Consider the following 22,078-nt stretch of genomic DNA (forward strand, 5'->3'; position numbering starts at 1 on the left):
CCATATTAAGAAAAGTTAAAAGGAGCTGGGGTTATTTGACTTGGAGAATAAAGGGCTGAGGAGGTTAATGACAAGACTGAAGACCAGAGAACACTGTGCTGTGACGGTGTAGCCCAGGGCGCTGAGGAGAAGGCTAACAGAGCGCTGGGCTGGCAGAGATCGCCGCCGGGGGGAACGTATATGTCCTCGTCTCCACAGGGCAGAGATGTAACCTGGTTCAGAAGTTTAGATAACCTCAAATTCTATGTGGTCACTCTAAAAAATGTATATAAATTATTGGAAGTGCCAATAAGAAACCCTGCAAGTTTCAAAAGTCCCACACCATTAGGGCAACTAGGTCTGTGTGACTCTGGGTGTTGAAAAGTCTGTTGTGTAAGCTGTGAATGAACTGTACCAACCCTACAAAACAAACAAAAACACATGGACACAGGGTACACCCAAGATCTTTCCCTGGAAAAGTACAGTGATCACTGCCAATTTTCAAAAGTAAATCAAGGTGGAGGTTTTCAACTGGTTATACTGGGAAGAAAAAAAAACCATTTTGATGGCTTGAGTCTGCTATTCCTTTGTCAAACATACCAGTTTACCTCATGTTTTATAAATTGGTAGTGTTGGACAGAGTTAAAAAACACTCTCAAAGCAACAGGGACAGTAAATTCATACCTTGCACTTAAATTTAAGTGCAGATCTTGTACATTTTAGAAACAATTTGAGATTTAGCTTACTAAAGTTAATTAGGTTACTTTTAAGAAGAAAGAAAGGAGGTTGGAAGTTGTTACCTTATCAGGTAGGAAAGAGAGGATGAAAAATCTCATTGCTTGTAACTTACTGGGCAGGGAACTGGGCCCCGTGGGTACAGATACCTGGGGAAGCCATGAATTGTTGTTAAACCAAACTAAATGTATCTAAGCTAAGCACCAAGTCCCAGGAGCACTGGCTCTGTTCCAAAGAAATACTTATTAAGGATACTGGTGGAGCTTCTCAAAGCTGAATGCATTGTAACTGGGGCAGCAATGGGCAAATAGAGAAGTAGAATTATACAAAACTGTAGAAAGATGTTGATTAAGGGATTTGGTTATTCAAGAGACTTTTTGCGAGCATTTATGTTTTCAAACTAATATCCTTTCATCATTTACTATCCAGTGACTTGTGTTATTAAACTAGCCATGGCCTTGTAGAGCTTATCCTCACTCTGGGTAATTCTATTACTACTGTTAATAGGCTCGTAAAGGAGAGACTCATCTGGCTGGTCTGGTCTTCCCTTTGATTTGAGGGATACTTGAGTGAGCTGATGATAAAAATGAAGGGAGTGGGGCAGTCTCTTAATTAATGAAGAGATGAGGATTCATAATTGAGATGATATCACAATAGAAGCATTATACTAACTAATGCTTAGCTATAAACACATTTTATACTTTTGTAATAAAAATTCCTTGTGCAAAGATCCTTTGACTCTAATAGAAAACTCTTAAGTTCTACTAATAGAATTTACTATAAAAAAATAAACTCCACACAAGTGCAAAATAAGAACCATACTGTCCAGCACTGAAATTACATCAGCCAGTGACAAACACAGCAGCACCACCATCACAGTCTTACATAATAAGGTAACTTGACCAGGTCCCCAGCACTGTAAAGTAATAATAAATAGCCAATAGAAGATTTGGGATTTATAAAAGAAGTAAAATTTCCATCTACTCCATCAGCAGTATGAAGAGGACAAATGACTTTTGACCATGTTTTTAAAAATATTCTCAGTACTAATTTCTGTGTTTTCATTAAGTTAATATTACCAATATTTACCTATAGTGACCTTGAATTATTCCAATCAATCAGCAAGAAGGAGAAATATCTGTACCAACCTACATATGGTCCACCGGGTTTGATAACTTTTGTGCTTCGGTTGCGGGATTCCTCCTCTGCCTGGGTCATTCTTTCTCGTGTCATCTGATATGAGTCATTTGTTGCACACACTGTAATTTTATCTTGTATAAATCCCAGGCAATTGAGCTGGGAGGCTCCAGAGCTGTCAGGTAAGATGGTGGCTTGTTAGAGATGTCCCACATTTTGCACAATAAAGGCAAGCAGGAATTGTATAAGGCAAGCAGGAATTGTATAATTCTACAATCAGCAGCTTTAATAATAACTTTAAAATTCAAAATAACTAATATTAATCATTTTAAAATGTAAAGCTTATTTTAAAACTTTTAAGTTTCTTTTCTTCATTTCATATCACATATTTTTTTTTCCCCCTCTGGATAGAATGGGTGAAATGAACTCTCAGAGACTAAATCTATGAAATTTTGGGGAAAAAAAATGAAACAAAACAGTATTTGGAGTGAAGACGAGGGTCCTGATGGGCACTGAAGTTCTACTTTCATTTTTAAAAGAATTATCTACTACTGATGTGAGAAATGTTAAAAGCTTACTTTTTTTTTTTAATTTAATTTTTAAACTTTACATAACTGTATTAGTTTTGCCAAATATCAAAATGAATCTGCCACAGGTATACATGTGTTCCCCATCCTGAACCCTCCTCCCTCCTCCCTCCCCATTCCATCCCTCTGGGTCGTCCCAGTGCACCAGCCCCAAGCATCCAGTATCGTGCATCGAACCTGGACTGGCAACTCGTTTCATACATGATATTTTACATGTTTCAATGCCATTCTCCCAAATCTTCCCACCCTCTCCCTCTCTCACAGAGTCCATAAGACTGTTCTATACATCAGTGTCTCTTTTGCTGTCTCGTGCACAGGGTTATTGTTACCATCTTTCTAAATTCCATATATATGTGTTAGTATACTGTATTGGTGTTTTTCTTTCCGGCTTACTTCACTCTGTATAATAGGCTCCAGTTTCATCCACCTCATTAGAACTGATTCAAATGTATTCTTTTTAATGGCTGAGTAATACTCCATTGTGTATATGTACCACTGCTTTCTTATCCATTCATCTGCTGATGGACATCTAGGTTGCTTCCATGTCCTGGCTATTATAAACAGTGCTGCGATAAACATTGGATTAAAAAAAGCTTACTTTTAATGGAACCATAATGTGTATGCTTTAGCACTGACTAGCTGAAACAGAGCCACCATAATAATTCCTTTTATTTTTCATAAGATTAGATTAATTTTGAGGCAAAAATACTGCCAAATATCATAGTTTGTTACTATTTATCAAAATACCCTAAACATTTGTAACTTTATATTTACATTTATTTTTTTACATTGTTAAATGTCTATAAGATAATCTGTTGATATAGCATATATGAAAAAAATACTAGACAAGAGATTTTTGCAGAAATATTTTAAAAAAAGAAACCTTTTGGTTAAACAATCACAAATACTAATGCTGGCCAGGAAGACAGTTCTGTATTTAAAGTATCATGCTGTATTAGGGGATCATGGTAACAGTTATGCTAGTATTTTACGAAGAAATTACTATTGTCTTAGACTAGAAATAGAAGTAATGAAAATGTCACTATAGCCCTGATATTCTATTTCTAAACTTAACTGGAAGTAGCTTTGTTATGATGCTACAAAGTAAGGGTTGACAAAATTTTTGTAAATTGCTAACAACTGTATAAATTCTATTTTTAAAAAGGCAGTTCATTCATCTCATGAATATTTATTGGGCAGAGACTGCAGGCTAGGCAGTGTGAGGTGCACAGGCTGTGACAAAGACTGACAGAAGTGGTCCCTCCTTCGAGGAGCTCTCTAATGAGTGACAAAGATGAACACGCTGGAAATTGTGATGCAGAGTGACAGATGACAGGGGGCAGGGACCCGCAGGAAGGTACTTCACATGGACTAGTGCACAAGGCAAAGGCTTCTAGAGGAAGCGGTGCCCAGGGTGATCTAGAGGGGTGACTAGAGAGAGGTGGAGGACAGAAGCGTTCTAGCGGGATAACCAACGTGTGCCACCTCTCCTAGGGGGAGCTAGGAGCAGGTTTTCAGTTTGACCAGAGAGAGGTGGCAAGGATAATTAATGAGACGAGACTGAAAAAGGTGCAAGAAGTACATGACACAGGGCTTTGGAGGTCACAGTATGGATTTTGGACTTTATCCCAAGAATAACAGAGACTGAAAACAAGAGAGAGAAAACATCTCTTTTATACTGTTGATCAGGATGAAGAACAGATTGAAAGGAAGGGGGCACTCTTGTGAAAGCTGGAGACCAGTCAGGAGGCTATTGAAGGATTACAGACAAGAAGTGATGGCTTGAGCCAGGGTAAGGGCAGTGTGAATGCAGAACAGTAAATAGATTTCAGACACTGGGAGAAGGTAGCATTGACAGGATTTGGTCAGTGATTAGCCATGGGAGGTGGGGTGGAGTGGGGTGTTCAAGAGTGTGCCCGGGCTACTGGGGATTACTGGAATACTATGGCCGGTAGAGAGAAAATGAGTTCAGTGCTGGACATGGTGACTTTGAAGAAGGAGCAGTCTCAGGAGGGACTGGACTGTGAATAACGCTAATATTTAAAATAACCAATAGGAAGATGAAAATAAGACCACGAGAGACTGCAAAGGTACAGCCAGAGAGGTGGAGGGACATCAGAAGAACAATGTGTCAAGTCATGGGAATAAAATGCTTCAAGAATCAGGGTGGTCCACAGGGTGAATAAAATGCAGGCAACAAGTCCAGAATAGTCAGTAAGCAGCTACTGGGTTTACGGGCAAGGAGGTAAAGGCTCGCTTTGGGGAGCATAATCCAGTGGAATGGTGGGGACTGAACTAGACTTTGGGCCCAGAGGTGAGTGCAAGGAAGGTGGGTTTTTGTTTTTATTTTCTTTTTTAATGAGGCCGACTTGAGCTGAAAAATCAGTGAAAGGAAGGGAAGGAAGTGGGGAGAAGGGGAAGGAAGAAAAGACTGCAGTATGACGCGCTGGTGGCAGGAAGCTTGAATTTCAGCATCTCCCCTTATTAATTACTAAGTAATTTCCATAGTGAGAATAAGCTCAACCTATTGCCAGTCATGATGAAACAACAGTTTACACCATCCAAGGTCAAGAAACAGATGTTTACATGAAACCAGAATAGGCTGTCAACACTGTGGGCGAGAAGACATTCCCCACATTCTCTACTCATCCCTTTTGAACTCAGTTGCCTTAAAAGTTGAAATACTGTGTCACATGTGTATAAATGTTCCTATAGTCTTTCTCTAGCTGTTTTCTACACTTGAATATGCATTACTTATAGAGCTGTATTATATATTTTCACTAGGACTCTGAATGGGCAGAGTTAAGAAATTTTTAAAAGGTAATTTTTGACTGTGAGAGTTCTTGCATCTTACGTATAAGAAAAGTGAAGCCCAAGGAGATTTTAAACCAAAGATAAGAAAGAGACTAGTTAATATGTATTCTTGGAACATCTATTTGTGGAGTCAGCCAACCCTTTCAAGACTGGGAAATGGGTGTAAGAGAACCCTTGCCCTTGAAGAACTTGCACAGCTGTAGTAGAGACAAGATCCACGGAAAACCAAAATCAAATTGAATAGAAAGGATGCAGCCAGATTATACAAAGGTATTCTTGCCAGGTTGTGAACTGAGAGTTTGAGCGCTTCTGTTTTTATAAGGGCAAATTTCAATGTATATTCTTACCACACTTGGATCATACTAATGGAGTTGTGACAATTTTCTCACGGTAATGGTTTCTTTTCTGTTTGGCCCATCATGGATACTTTTGTAAAGTGACCTTAAATCCTTCTCCAAACAAGCAAGGTAGAAATAAACACACAGGGTATTTATGAGGTTAGGGAGAAACCATATTACCTATGATGACAGACCTGGTTTTGAAGAGGGAATTAAATTCCTTAGTAAAATTCTAATTTTGGACAGAGTTCAATTTGATGTTGAAATGTTCTCTAGAAAAAAATAATTTGCTGAAGACAAGTATTATAGGTGATGGCACAATTAGAAATTGGTATGCCCTGTGGTCTGTAAAGAACGCCGGGGTGGGAGTTAGAACTCAGTTCTCATTCAGTCCAGCCACTAACTAACCAGCTATGTAACATGGATAAATCACCTGTGAAGTGGCAGGGTGCAAGTACACAGTCACCAAGGACTCTTTTACTTGGGGATGCTATAATCTAACACAGTGCTGTCCCGCAGACCTTTCTGCAATTTCAAATGTTCTGTATATGTGCTGTCCACAAGAGAGCCATTAGCCATGTGGTTATTTAGCCTGTAATATGTGGTTAGTATGAGTGAAGGACTAACTTTTATTTCACTTTTGTCATCTGAAATGTAAATAGCCACATGTAGCCGGTGGCTACCACAGTAAACAGTATAGAAAAGTCTATATAACCTGGAACACATGCAACTTATACCAAAAAGCGTAAGTTTGGGGGAAAGCAATTTTTAGAAAGCAAAATTAACATATACTCAGGGAAAACGGCAGGTTAAGATAGAGCAAAATTTATTTAGTCGCCTTAAATGGGAGGAGAAACTCAGAGTGCTTTCAGTGTGGTGTCTTTTGTATCTCTGCCTCCTGAGCTCACTGGGAATACAGCTCTCTCTCTCCCCCACATGGGAAGCGCTCATGGCTTCAAGTGCTACAGGGGAGATACAGGGATGGACAGCCCTGGGGAACTTTGGGCCAATGTTAGTGTTTCTCGGGGGGCTGGGGGCTCTAAGGCCTTGTCTTTATCCACTCAAGGGGCCCATTCTTTAATAAGAAACAACCACAGCAAAGAAGAGTGAAACAAGCAGCTTATTGTTTACAGAGGACCTAAGCGGATAAGAGTTCCACGGGCACCCTGGGCTATGGGTGTGTGTTCTTTTCTTCCTCCCTCCATTTTCCCCTTAAAATCAGAAGGGACTGCTCTCCTGGGGTTAATTTCTAGTTTCCATTCTGCTGCAGAATAAAGATTTCTAAAAATCTATCTTACAACATGCCTTGCACAGGGAAAGAGGAAGGGCATATATAAGACACATGTATTTTCCTCCTTTATCCATGAGTGTGAGTCTTGAGGTTACTACCACAGTGGTCTCTAACCTTTTTGGCACCAGGGACCAGTTCCGTGAAAGACAGTTTTCCCACAGATGGCGGTGGGGGTTGGGAGTAGGGGTGGGGATGGCTCTGTGACGATTCAAGCACATTACATTTATTGTCATTTTATTTCTAATCTAATGCCGCTGGCTGATCTGACCAGAGGTACCCGGTCGTGGCCTGGAGGTTGGGGACCCCTGTAACTTACTTATATTCAGTGATTAAGAACTTAAAAACCCCTGAAACTTGTCTTTAATTAAAATAAAATAAACCATGTTCTATAGGTAAAAAATCTATACTTTAAAAATTCCTCGAGGGCAAGAATCTTAAATTTTTTGTGATTGCATTCCACAGTGACAAATATAATTTCTGGCACATAGTATGTGCTTACGATTTCTCAATTAAATAAGTGAGGTCTGCAATTCAAGTCAATAAATATTTAAGGAATGACTACTATGTGTTTTATTCTTTAATTTAAGCAAAAAAACCCTCAAAGAAAAATTACTTTCCCTTCAGCATACCTTGAAACACACTTACCTGGAGAAAGTTTGCTGGATGCAGTCAAAGCTGCCCTGAGGGTTGTCTTTACCCACATTTGACAAATAGAAGTTGAAGGTATGCACTTCGTTGAGGGGATCATTTTTAGGGATTTTGACAAGCTAAAAGGGGGACAAAGAGAGAAACACCTCAAATTATAAATATGCTATAGAATGATCTGATGACTGACTTTACTGTTTTTCAAATGACATTCATTTTTTACCCAAACCCTCTTGAGCACTTACATTTATACCGTTTAAATTACTGAATCATTCAAGGAATCTGACAAGCATGCCTATAACTTACCACACTCTGATTTCAATTTTCTGCTCTAAAGTGTCAGTAATTATGTCAGCTCAGTAATTAATCTATAAGAGGAACTCTCTTCTTTTCAAAGTAGAAATTGCTTACATCTCACATGGAAGAGTTATCAGTGAACTTGCTGAAAAGCTCTTCCTCTTCTGAGACACACAGGTTCTGCCTGTGGCTTCATGACCCCCTGCTAAATAGCTTCTAGATATTTAGATGGTCTCTGAGACAGTCTATATCCCAATCCTTTCCTGTCTTATTACATACACATTTCATTTTAATTCTTACTTCTTGGAGTACTACTTTTGAAGAGTAAGTAACTAGCAGCATAAGGTGAATACCGTAAGTACATTCACAGCACAACACAGGTAGGTGTTTCTCCCTCCTCCTCCTCCTCCTGTTTTACAGAACAAGATCAGCAGCCCACAGAGGTGATTCTGCAGGCCCCCAAGGCCGAGCCCTAGGCAAAACTATGGAACAGGCGGATGTCTTCTATGCTCTTGGCTCAAGGCCTGGCTCCTTTCCTAGATGAGTGGCCCCAGAAGCAAAGGGACAGGATTGCTCTCAATTACTGAGGCCCTGTACCAGGCATGTTTTCCTGGCACATAGTGGGGGATTAATAAATACCTGTGAATACATGGACTGGAGATTTCTGTCTTTCAACTGTACCACTCTTCCCAGCTCCCAAGACCTTTCTTCCCTTGGGTATATAGGGGCCACCATGGTGTTAGGTGGTGATAATGAATGGGTTTTATTGGAAAGAATGTAAAATCCTGCTCTCCAGCCTCCAAATATGTACTCTAGGCAATTTAGTAGACAAGCGAGGAGGGAGAAAGTGTTTTCTAATTCTCTTTCTTCTCCCCCAAATCTTCCCTTTCCATCAAGGGAAGAGTAAGACTCAGAGCTAACTGGCTGCTAGGTGTATGTCCTCCTTAAGGTCTAGGACAGCAGCAGGTGGACAGGGAATGAAGGTATGAATGCTTGAATGACTTCCCTTCCTCAGCCATGACTCACTTAACCTCCACTCACCTTCCCCCTCAACCCTCCCTGCAGATCTGGAGAACCTGCTTGGGGAGATTTTCCACAGCAGTGGTAAACTGATTTCCAGGCCAGGTTCTGGCTTCCGTTTAGGCCTGAGGTCTTCTTTCTTACAGGGTTCAGGTCTGGGACTGCGTAAGTACTTTACCCATCAGAGTATGGAAGACTGTTCCTTTTGGGAGGTTCTAAACTACATTTTTAAAAAGTAGAATCATACAGTTTTTTTCTATTTTTCAGGAGTGATTAGAGTTTGTACTCAAATTCTATAAATGTTCAGTATTCTTTCACTGAAAACTTTTAATTACTGGAGTCCTTAAGTTCAGACATCTACTAAACACAACATGGCTTTTCCTTTCTTATCATCTTAACTGTGATTCTTCTTAAGTAACATTTATACTTCTAAAGGTGAAAAATTCTCTTCCTATACATTTTTTTTTCATTTTTAAGCACATACATACACAGAAAGTCTTTGTGTAAACTTGTAGGGTTTAATAACAGAAATATAGCTTGCATGAATTAATTGCTGTGCACACCACTCAAAGCATTAAGGTCTGGCCTGATGGTGGGCATAGAAAGCTTTCTTATTCTTTAAAAGAATATCAGATAGAAAAAAAAATGCTATAGTCATTTAAGAAATATGACAATGAACAGAATAGGAAAGAATCAGGTTAAAAAGAAACAAAGTTAAAAAAATATACAACCTACGCTATGAACCCATTAAAGTGTTTGGAAGCTTGTCCGCCACAGGGATCAGGAGAGCAGTTTTCGCCAAGGGGCAGTTTCGCGCCCCACCCCCCCCCAGGGGACACTGGGTGTGACAGGTTGCTCCTGTCATCTCTTGGATGCCAGGGATGTCGCCCAACACATTACAGTGTGCAGGACAGCCCCCCAACAATGAATCACGCAGTCTCTAACACGTTAGTAAGGCTGACACTGAGAAGTTATGGATCAGAGACAGAGGTAGGTTAGTCTCTTAGAAAAGAAGAGAATTCTGACTTCATTGACTTTTGATAATTAATGAAGAATTAGAGGGGAAAATGGTATCTTTAAAGAAATCAAAGTACCCATTAAAGAAAAAAAAAGGAGGTATGGAGAATGGAGAATGACAGCAGGGCTTCTCAAAGCTCCCTCCGGCCTGCTGCCCCACCCTCTGGCGTGTACGGGAGCAGTGTGCACACAGGAGCAGGGGCAGGTGTCAGGGCAGATCATATTTCTGAGGGGCATCCTGGGGGCATATCATGGTATTTTTCTCCAGCTGAGGAGCTGGGGTGGAGTTGGAGGTTAAGGAATGATGAGTTGTCACAGAGTTTCCACAACTGAGTTTCTACATCACTTTTCCTAGGTGGTTTTCAGAGCAGGAGCAATGCAGATGGTACGTGCGTGTTAAGTTGTTCAGTTGTGTCCCGCTCTGTGTGACCCCACGAACTGTAGTCCACCAGGCTCCTCTGTCCATGGGATTCTCCAGGCAATCTGGAGAACCCACTGGAGTGGGTTGCTATGCTCTTCCCAGGCTTTTCTTATAAAATATCTAAGAGCAAGATGTCAACCATGCAATTTTCTTATCTTTAAAATTTCAGAAGTCTACACTGTACAGTCTGTAGATTTAGTATATCTTATTTCCTGAAGGAGATGGTATAAATCAGATATAAATTTTATGTGCATCAATATCTGAATATATTAGGAGTGAAATGTATGTACAAAGAGTAATTATTTTTATACTGGTAAATGTACTTATTTATTTAATGATAAGAGTACTTATTTTATAATGGTAAATGTGCCTAACAGTTTGGCTTCTTGGGCAAAGGCTTAATGGAAAGAGCAGGTTGTGTATGGCAACTAGAGCAGGCAGGAGGGGCGACGGAGTGGGGCGCGTCAGAACTAAACTATGGGGGCCTCAGAGTGGACCAGAACCCGTGGGACTGCTGAGGGCCACAGCTAAAGTGGGATCGGAGTCCTTGTCTGATCCAGGGCCATTTCAGAGACTAGACTTCAGAGGAACTTGGGGATACTCATTACTTCTCTCTCTAATATACAGGAACCTACTCCATAGCTTATTTAGATAGTGAAGTACGAGTCAGTCTTTTCTTCCAGAATGATTATGAAGCATTTTCTTATAAACTGGGCTTTGGGTTATGGACTATGACTAGGGGGAGATGAAAATGACTGTTATTGTTGGGCCTAGGATCGGCTTTTGAAGACAGGGCTAATCACCATGGGAAAAGAAATTCCAAGGTCTGATTTAGAAACAATTTTGGAAGAGCATCCCTATGTATGATAGGAACTTCTCAATTTTAATTATATTATTTTGAGCTTTTCCTATAAGTCAGTGGGAATACTGACTTAGAACTTTTAGAACTTTAGGGACCCATGGTCTACTTGAAATTTTTAGCTAATGCCTTAAGAGTGAAATGTTATTTTAAAAGTATCAAAGACTCTGATTCCAAACAGTTTCTTATTCACAATGAAGAATATAAAAATATACTACCGTGATCTGGGTAAGTTGAAAAGTAGATTTTAATTTTCATTCCAAATATGAGAGGCTGAAAATCAAAGGCTTAGGACCACAATCCACAACCCTCCTCCCAAACGCCAGGCTGTCTTTGATAAAAAGCTATGAAGACAAAGTTTCAGGAAACTTTCAGACATTTATAATTAACATAAACACTGTATGCCAAGATGTGTAAGTCAAAGCTTCTAATTACTCTGAGACACAAGTTCAGGCATGTGGCACTCGAATACTGTCTGAAAGGTCATTTCAACATCGAGTCACAGACCTCTGTTTTACAAAAGGATATAAGGGCAGAAGCGCAGTACGTGTACTGCTGCAAATTTCTCATACGGGCATGCTAGTATCTGCTTAAAAGCCATTGGTAATTTTACTGCAGAGGTTTCTTCACTGGACTGGACTGAGGTACATACTAGATTAAAAATAGAACCAACAAGGTGTTTTTTTTCCCATTTATTTAATACAAATGCTTTGTTCTGTTGTGGGTATTACAAATTATTTAGGTTTACATAAGCTTTTATTTGGCAGCAATTCTATGACTTTTATCAGGCTTTTCTACTAAGGTAACTGCAAATGCTCAGTGAGATGTTCATGACCCAGCAATACCACAGCTTGATTATGACAACTCTTGGTCCTTAAAGCAGACCTGCTGGCAGGGCCTTGGAGATGATTTAGTTAAGTGGCTGCATCCTACAGATTTGGAGCAGAAAGAAGCTAAGTGACTTGCTCAAGGTTACATTTCTATTTAAAATTGTAACCCTTGTACTCCTGACTGGCCCCACGTTTGTCTAAAGTACTTAGTACCTATACTACTTAATTTTGCTTATTGTCTTTGTCCCCTGGCTAGGCCTTCTAATCCTTAGATGGCCACGGGCTTTTGTCTGGTTTGTTCCAGGTATTGTCAGCATCTTGAATAGTATGTAGCAAAAAGCAGTCACTCCATATGTACTTGCTAGATAAATAAAAATGGTGAATAAAGCCTCAGCCACAGCGAGAACTGAAGTGTCTGCTTTCTTTCCACCAATATTATAAAGCATGTTGAAATTTCCTTATATGAAAAAGGTTCTATCCTCAAATAAATTTGGGAAATGCCAGCTTAAACAAAATCATTTACTTTAAACTAGGTCCTTTCACTCTGAATAGCAATTTCCCAGGTTTTATGGCCTCAGAACCCACTTCCCTCCATTCCTATAGTATCTTAGGAGGTCAGCTTGTCTCTTAATATTATTGGACTAAAATAGCTATTATTTTACTATATATAAACTATATATCTTAGTTTGGATACAAAAATTGCTACGAACATTTAAACATTAGAATTCTCTGTTGTTCTCAAATCCTTTCCTGACTCTTAATGATTCTGTAATTGCCTAATAATCTGGAAAATTCAGTTTAGCTAGAGAAATGTATTTGCATGGTACTGGTAAGGTTCCAGAGTTTAGGGGCAGAATAAACCTAGAATCAGAACAGAAAATAGAAACCTCAACCTGAAAGCCACAAAGTCCTATTTTTCAAACTAGAGCTGCAGTTATAACTTTAGGCCTAACATTATGGGTTTAGGGAAGAAAAAAAGCTTCTCAGATCAGTCCAGATGTAGAAACCAATGCTGAGGTGGGGGTGGGGGAGTAGGGAGGGGATCTTTCACTGGCAGTAGAAAAAGTTTAGGTATTAGAGCAATCAGTAAGAGATGAATGTTCCCACTGACAAGGAATGACAGGGAGTGGAGTGGATCCCATACATATTACAAACATCTGAAACTTCCACATGATAGAGGCTTTACTGAGAGTAGTGCAAAATGCTAAATTTATCTGCACAATCGGAAATGTTGGCAGTTATTTAAAAAAAAATTCAGGCCATATACCAATTAATATGAATAATTCAGGACCGAGTAAGTCCATTTATTTCCTTGCATTCTTCCTCTGTAGCAAGATGTACAGTATTAAAGTAAACGTAGACTAGCCTTTTCTATTCTTCTTCATATAGTTCCTTAAATCCCATATTAGGACTTAAACACATCGCGTTGGAAGGGTACAGTAGTCAGTACTACTGTAGTTTCCTTTGAAACTACATTCTCACCCCTAATATATTCTTTTAAACTTATGGCTGTTTTTGGGGAAAACATTATTGATGACAACATATCAAAAATTAATTTCAATTGGTTACAAGTAAGCAATACCATCTACAGAAGTAAAGTGTTAATTTTTGACAGTCAAATACACCCAAGTTGCTGTATCACTAAAACTGAATAAAAACTTCCTTGAGTAATTTTTGGCTCTTTTAATAAGGTTTCTCTTTAATATAAAACCAGCCTTCTAAATGTTGGTCTATCCAGTAAGATGGCACTGACTGATTTGTTCATTTATTTCATGTATTTCACAAATATTAACTGCCAGCCTACTGTGTTAGGCACTACTCTAGGTTTCTCTGACACATTAATGAATAAAACCACAATGATCCCTGCCATTGGGCACTTATGTACAGAAATTCAGAAGAGATAATGATTACTTCGACCAGGAGATGGAGAGAAGTAGAGGGATTCAAGATATAATTTGTAGGTAGAGATGGCAGGATTCCTAGACATACTGTGAGGAATGAAAGAAATATCAAGGTTGTTGCCAAGGCATTTTCCCCTGGAAGAATGGAGTTGTTAGAGAGAGTGTGTGTGTGTACACACATATACATATATGTGTATATATATACTCATATGTATATATTTATGTTTGTATATTTATTCTTGGATATGATGATGAGTACCTTAATGTAAATCTGCTAAGCACATGAAAATACAGTTGACCAATGCTGGTTTCACCAGCTAAAAAGGGGCTTCAAAATGGGTTTTGTTATGACTCATTTTGTAGCCTCATGGCCAAAAATTATTGAGAAGGGCCCAGGTGGTTGGGGGTAGTTGGTTGGTAGCTGGGTATTTCCAGGAAAAGGGGGGAAGGTCAGTGGCAAGGGCAAGATGCAAATAGCAGATACTAGAGAACCAGGGAAAAGTATACAGACTATGGAGTATGAGGGAACAGAAAATCTGTATTTAAAAAGGACTGCAAAATTGACCTAAATGCCAGAATAGCTTTTAGAAGAAAAGTGACAGAGCCACCAAGAGAATCTGAGAAGTTTGTTCAAATTTCATAGCTGGGCTAATCCATATTGCCTCTGTGGTGGCAAAAACTAAAACTTCGTGTTCAGTTTCATAATCCTTATCCTAAAATTGCTTTTCATTTTATTAACCATTCCCTTCTGAAATTTAAATATATTCCACAGCATCAATGCTTCTATAGGAAAGAATTCTTATCCTACTCCTAAGTCTGCCCACACTGTCACATAATCTATCTCCTAGTTAATAAACTACTAGTCATCTATTTTACTGAGGTTACTGGCATCCTGGGGAGTCAACTTTGGCTCTTCATTCCCCCCACACCACCGCACACCCTTCGGCATCCAGACGCAAGGCCTACTGCCTTTACTCCCCAAATTCTCTCTCAATGTATGTTCTCGTGCCCTTCCTCTGTTTGGGCTCAATATCACCTGCTTGGACATCTTGTGATCTGGCCTCCACTTTTTGTCTTCTCTTGATCCCATCCTCTAATCATTCAGCTGCCAAAATCAGTTTCATAAAATGCCAGTGTGACCATGTCAATCCCAAGCGTCATAATTTCTGTATGGTTCCTTCTACTGATCTGTTGTGGAAGTAAGCTCCTGAACTGGAAGGACACTTGCAGCTCCTTCCCAACAGACCTGGGCCTCACTCTCCACCTTGTACTTGACGTCCCCATTTCTGTCTTGACCTGTGCTAACTTACCCTTTATCTACCCTCAGTTCAGGAGCCTTTCCTTCCCCAGGGAAACAGGTTCCCTTTTCTGGCCCCACAGCCCCCTGGGCTCGCCTCTCCTGCTGCCCTCACTGTACTGCGTGCTGAGCACTTCATATGTCTTCCTTCCTATTAGACCAAGAGTTTTTTGGGGGGGCAAGGACCATGGTCTTACTTTCACACATATCAGAACATAATAGATACCTAATAAATATTTGTTGGATCCATCTGAAGAAACTTAGAACTAGATTAAATGCACTCTGAAGAAGACTTTTGCCAGGAATACTAAAAAATTAGATCTATATCTGAAATAGATCACTTAAAAGAGTCAATGGAAAACCAGAGCAGGCAAAAATAAATAGCAAAATGAAGAAACAAACAAACGAACAGCAAACAGCAGGCACTGTGTGGTACAAACGTCAAGATGAAAAAGTTTCTTACCTCCTTGTGCTATGTTTAGCCCCAAGCCTAGGTCAAGTGGTTACCTGAGTTTGTAGAACTTAAATTTATAATATACATTTTTCTTTTTTAAAAAAATTATCTTCTTTATTAAAATATTCACATGATACTCTGGCCTTATGAAATTCCATTTGAAAATATGATCTAGCATCTTTAAGACCTTTTTGCATTTTAAAGGACTTAGGGAAACCACACTAAATAATTTTAAACTTAGCAATTCTCCTGGTCAAGTAGGAAGCAGAATTTTGTTTTTTTAAAAAATGGCTTGTTTCTCAGAAACAAAGCCCAAACCTGATTTCTACAAGGAAAAACAATCTTTGATATGAATGTCAGTTTCCAAATTCATTGCTAATCTTCTCTCCTTGTTCTCCTGAAGTCTTGAAGAAAGCTTTCTGAAATATGCCAGGAGGCACTGCTGGTAAAACATGGGTGGAACAGAAGTCATGTATGGCAGTCAGCAATGGTTGTGTAAACGTAGGGGGAGACGGCGACTTGGCAGATGTGAACACTCAAGATTAAAACAAGTTGCTAAAAGTGGCCCAGGCTCTAGATTTTGCAAAACACATGGTTTTTCCAGCTTATTCAATGTTGCCGTGAAAACTTATCAGTTCAATAACATAAATGGTATTTAAGTCTAAAAAATATTTCCATAGATTTAAAAAGAAATTCAATTCTTAATTTTCTATTTTTCAACATCAACATATTTAAAAACAAATTAAAGCTACAGAATGCTTTCTTCAAAATAAATCTTGTGGGGAACCCACCATGTACTACAAATAGTGCCACTCTGGTTGAGGAAAGGGTGCTGAGGGACTGGGACTGCTGAGGAAGCCAAGTTGGTAACATCACAGAACCCAGGCAGGCTCTGGGGATCAAGGACACAAATCCAGGCTCTGTGCTAAGGGAAGAGAAACAGCAAGATGTGCAATAGTCAGGGGATATTTTATTAATTATACTTTAGCCACATCTTAAATGACAGTTACAAAAGACTGTGTACAAGTATGATCTCTTATGTGTCATTTCTTGATGAGAATTAGAGGCAAATATTTGAAGGATACCAAAGGCAGAAATAGTGTCCTTCTGCCTTATTCACTTTCCTTTTAAAAATGCTTTCTTTACTATTGGGTCTCTTTGCATTTCCAGTTCTAAGGTGGATAAAATTCAATGGTTTGAGAAGAGGCAACCTGAGCACTTCTCCTTTACACACAGATGACAAGGGTACAGGGCAAGCAGACCACATCTAGTATGTTAGATTACATATGCTAGAATCTGGAGCAACCATGCCCAGTTTCCAATGTGGCTCTGGAATCTACCATCTGCGTTACCTTGGGCAAGCAACTTAACCTCACTAATTCTGTTTCCCTTTGGGTAATGATACTATTCACCTCGTAAGATTGTTGGAGTTTAAAGAGATAGCTCATCTAAAGGGCTTGGTACAATGTCCAACATACAGCATATGCCCCAGAGTGTTTGCTCTGATGACATAAAGACAGTATTGGAGAGCTCCCACTCTGATTTCGGCCTGTTAGATTCATGTGCACACACGTTTCCCTCAGCAACAGTGATGTGTTTGATTTTTAAAGTAATTATAAAATGGTAATGGACTGATAACAGGCACCCTGGGGATAATCAAAAGTTGATAATACTTATTCTGAATTCTTGGTATTTGCAAAAGTAAGGGGCTAGAAACCTTCAAGGTCAAAATTTAAGTGTTAGCTTAAATAAAAGCCAAAGAAGCTATCTGGGAAAACAAACAACCCAAAAGACTATCAATATTTCTAGTTGTTCCAAACTCAACATACACAGAGATAAGGTACAAGAATGAATCAGCCACAACAGGTGTCCATGAAAGGCTGAAAAATTACAAACACCTGCAATTACTCTAGAAGGTATTACTCTAGAACGGTAGCAAACACTGCTTCCCAAGTGCCCTATCCATTAAAAAATAAAATAAAATGCTGCCTTCAGGACCCCAGATACTAGCTACAGTGCACTGAAAAAACAAAACAGAATTAACAGTTCTCATGAGAATCACAATTTCATGATTTTAAAGCATTCAGTCTTCATAAATGTGACCAGTATTTTAAAGTTTGTGGGTTTTTTTTTTTTTTTTTTTGGTATGTCAAAACTATATAGGTAGTCTTGAAAAATGAATAAAATTTATTTTAATTTTTAAAGGTCTCTTGCTAAAATCTACCTTGAAAATATATTCCTAAGGTAGAGTCCATTTCATAAAATTTATTTCTATTGTTTTCATAAATCAAATTCACTTGCTAAAATTTCCTTCAAGCCTTCAAGAAGTAAAACTATTTCTGATTTTACATGTATAAAGCTACTGATATGCACAGTGCATCAAGAACTAAATTAGAAACTGCAATTCTGATTTCTAAGAGACTTGGCAGGTCATGCAAATAAGAGGGCCTGTCAAGGCTCTTAGATCAATTGATTTATTATTATAAGAAACACAGGACTAAAATGATTCATTTCTATGGATGGTATGCCTGGGCCATTGGTAAAGCCATCAAAACTGTCCCTTCAAATAGAGAAAGATATGTTGGCAAAGAAAGAGCTAAGATATTTTACATATGGACACCTAAGGTAATTACTGTATTTTAGTAATTCATATCATAAAACTGTTGATTATATTCTAGATAGTTATTTGATTCTGTTAGGAGGCAGATAACACAGGTCCCTCTAGAATAAAGAAATTATATGAGGTAGTAAAACATTTTATCCTCTTGACAATGATTCCAAGCATTGCCCCTTAAAAAAGATAACCATTATCAGTAGGCTTCAGGAGACATTTGGCTTATGACTCAATTGCCTTATACATTTTTTGAAAAAAAAAAAAAAAAAAAAAAAAATATATATATATATATATATATATAAAATTTTTTACAGAATCTGAAATTGTAAAGTTTAAGACTTTATCCAAAATTAATCATGGATTCACAATTATCTTTTTTATTTTTCAAATTCTCAAAGGAAGGAACAGAACACTATCTTCCTGAAAAAGTAAAACAAAACACCAAGCATCTCTGGTAGGAACTTTTCTTTACAGCCAAATATAAAACATTTAAATAGCTGTGGAAATATGTCAGCATCGTCCTATTGTTTGGTGGAAATGGAACGCCTCAAGTTCTGTTCCTCCTTCCAAATCTGTGAAAACTGATTTTAATGAATTACCAATACAAACAGATTAAGAGAAAACTAAAAAAGCATTCTGGTTATTATTAAGGAAGAATTTTTTAGTGTTGATTAGTAGAGTACTACTACATTCATAAATATGGCTATACCTTATATTCTCACTCTTAAAATAAGATAACTTACTGAGTGATTATTAGACACTGTAAACTTTTTAAGTTCTATAAAAGATTGCCCTTTTCCTATGGCTGCTTAATTAAGTACTAACCTTTCAATACTGTGGGCCCAATTTAGTTATCTTTAATAGGTTCTCTATTACATTCTGAGTTTTAGTGCCTGAAGTTCCCTAAGAATCTTATCTTTTGAAATTCAGCTGACTACTGCTTTTCATCCCCATAATCTATTCTTTCTAGACTGGAGCCACTGCCAGGACTCCACAACACCACTGTTCCAAAATGCTTGCTGTTAATTCAGTAAGAAGAGTGGCCTCCGTCCCATGCTCTTGATAATACTAGCCACTCCGCCTTTACCTTCCTTTCCCTGGTGAGAAAGATCACAGACGGGAGAAAACTTTCTTTCTCAACTGATAGATGACAAAGCAACTCATTAAGTAGTTGACTAGAAAGATATTCAGGTGGTGTCTAGGTACAGATAACTTTGAAACATGCTGTCTCTTTTCCTTGTCAACTTTTTTTTAAACCTTGACTATTCAGGCTTTCTCCTAGATTCCTGACACATTTAAGCTCAGCATCTCTAAATATTTATTTTATGCTTATATAAAAATTAGGAAATATAGATAAACACATCTATCTCATTAGAAGAGCAATTAGTAAAGCAATGACATTTTGGTGTACAGCATTTCAAATTTTTTGTAGGTTTATATTTGCATTTGTGTACTTATTTTTAAACCTTCCCAGGTGGCTGAGCAGTAAAGAATCTGCCTGCCAATGGAGGAGAGGCAGGAGATGCGGGTTCGATCCTTGGGTCAGGAAGACCCCCTGGAGAAGGGAATGGCAACCCACTCCAGTATTCTTGCCTGGAGAATCCCATGGACAGAGGAGCCTGGTGGGCTATAGTCCAGGGGGGTTACAAAGAGTTGGATACAACTGAGCACACACATAGCACATTTGTTTTTAAAATTAGTATCATGATATATATGACATCTTATTATTAATTAGGAAGAAGAAACGACAACTTCAAAAGCTTCTAACCTAAATCTATGGACAGACAGTCTTGCCATTTATCAGTTATATATTCTCTTATACCCATCAGGAACGTATTACAGCTCTTTAGATAGAATAACATGACTACATTTAACCTTTAACCTTTGCTACTTTATAATTTTTTCTTGCTACCATTAACAAGATCATTTTTATACTGAAATTCCTAATTGTTAGTGCTTAGAGAAGCTAGTGATTTTTAAAAATTGAATTTATCACTTAGTAGGCATTTTCCATGTGCCAAAAACTTTGCTAAGTGTGAAGATTATAAGACTTTGATCTATGTGTTTTGACTTTAGTTTGGAGACATGACTAAAGAAATGGTTTAACAAACAATAAGAATTTCAAAATCTGCACTCATATACATACCTTCCCACTAGCTATCATACAAGAGCTTTCTTTGCTCCTATCTAAAACCAATCTCTCCTCTGAGCAACTAGACACTATCTCTCCAACTACTTATGGGCATTGCTCCAGCAAGTCTTCCTTTTTTGTGTATCAACTTATGCTTTCTATTGGGTGAGGGCCATCAGTTTACAAATGTTCCACTGTTTCTCCCATTTTAAAAGAAACTTCTCTTCATTCCACTCTACTATGTTTAAGCCAGTGGCTTTTAAACAGTTATTTCTGAACTGACCATGTTACTAAAGGAAATCCTGTATAAGTTTTTATAGTTATTTACTTGGTTTATCTGCAGATGCAAATTTGTTCCCTCTTATCTATTATCCATAGCTTTTAATTAAAAATGGTTAATTTTCTTTTCCATTATATTAATGAGCATTCTCCAAAATATATTAAATTCTAGAAATGAGAGTGGCCATGTGTATTTTACTGTTGTTGTTCAGTAACTGGCTATTAGCTTGATAGTTTTCATCATGTTAAGAAAGAATTCTTCTATTCCCACTGAAAGTTTTAATCTATATTTAATATTGAATTCTTATCAAATGCCACCTTGGCATCTACTGAAACATGTTCTGGTTTTTCTCTTTTAATCCATGCAGATGACAGATTATAAACATACAAAGATATGTATTTACATTACTATATTTAAAGTTAATGATAATGAGAGCTTTATGTAACATTTGCTTGATAGTTATGAAGCCTGACAACACGGTAAACCCTGTGGATTCCCTGCCCAACATAAGAGAACATTAGCAATAACATATCTACCCATGTGCTCCCCTCCTATCCCTTCTGCCTGCCTTTCTGTAACAGAGGTAACAACTATTCTAACTTTTGTGATTACCATTCCTTTATTGTTTTTAATAATTTAATCACATGTGTACCTACACAATACAGTTTGATTTTGCCTGTTATTAAACTTATACACATGGTGTCATACCATATGTAGACTTCTGCCCACTTAAGAGTTTTCACTGCCGTACTGCACAGAGCTCTAAGTCACTGCTTTTTACTTGTGTACTCTTCGATAATCAATATGCCACGGTTTATCTCTATTAGCCTGTCATTGTTCTTAATGAGTGTGAACAAAATTTGGCAAAAGGAGCTTCAAATTTCATAAATGTTAAGAATTAAAAGTATCAACACTCGTGTGTTCATAACTAAACCAGTTTGCCTAACAATTGAAAAAAAGTAACTTTTAATAGACCTTAATAACAGAATTCCACCTATTAATACATCTTTTTTTCTTCTCACTACTGGACTGTCAAGTATACTTAAGCCCTATAAAACGTCTTTTCGAACTGTTTCTCGAAAAACCCGTTTCTTCCAAATCCCCCCGTTACCAATGTCTCCTGGACAGATCCATCTTGACAGAACGAGGTACAGAGTTACTATCTGAACACCTCGAGGACAGCACGTCCTGAACCAAACACTCCATGACTCCTGCCTCAGTGTGTTCTTTCATCTATTTTAGATCTTGAATAATAGCCTCACCATTCAAAGAAATGCTCATCATAAATATGATGCCATCCTTGACGCCTCCCTTTCCTTCCTTGCCATATATAAGCAATATAAGTTAAGGCAGCTACTGGATAAACAAACTAAAATGCATATCTGGTCACATGACTCCCTGGCTAAAATTTCTAAAATTTAAAAAAAAAAA

The 22,078-nt window shown here is 38.1% G+C and overlaps 1 protein-coding gene across 6 annotated transcripts in view; it reads right to left on the bottom strand.

Moving 5' to 3' along the window:
- The window catches only part of ELL2 (elongation factor for RNA polymerase II 2), a 72,841-nt gene that overhangs the window by 21,296 nt on the left and 29,467 nt on the right, over nt 1-22,078 (bottom strand). For 3 of the 6 annotated variants that reach the window (XM_055565160.1, XM_055565172.1, XM_055565167.1), the window contains 2 exons: nt 7,527-7,648; nt 1,863-2,026 (listed from right to left, as the gene is read on the bottom strand). In XM_055565160.1, the coding sequence (XP_055421135.1) occupies nt 1,863-2,026; nt 7,527-7,648 (286 nt within the window). The remainder of the gene's footprint in view (nt 1-1,862; nt 2,027-7,526; nt 7,649-22,078) is intronic. The other 3 variants (XM_055565193.1, XM_055565188.1, XM_055565180.1) reach the window with 1 other exon arrangement.

Source organism: Bubalus kerabau, chromosome 1 (genome assembly GCF_029407905.1).
Source record: "Bubalus kerabau isolate K-KA32 ecotype Philippines breed swamp buffalo chromosome 1, PCC_UOA_SB_1v2, whole genome shotgun sequence".
In the NCBI taxonomy this organism is placed as follows: Eukaryota; Metazoa; Chordata; class Mammalia; order Artiodactyla; family Bovidae; genus Bubalus; species Bubalus kerabau.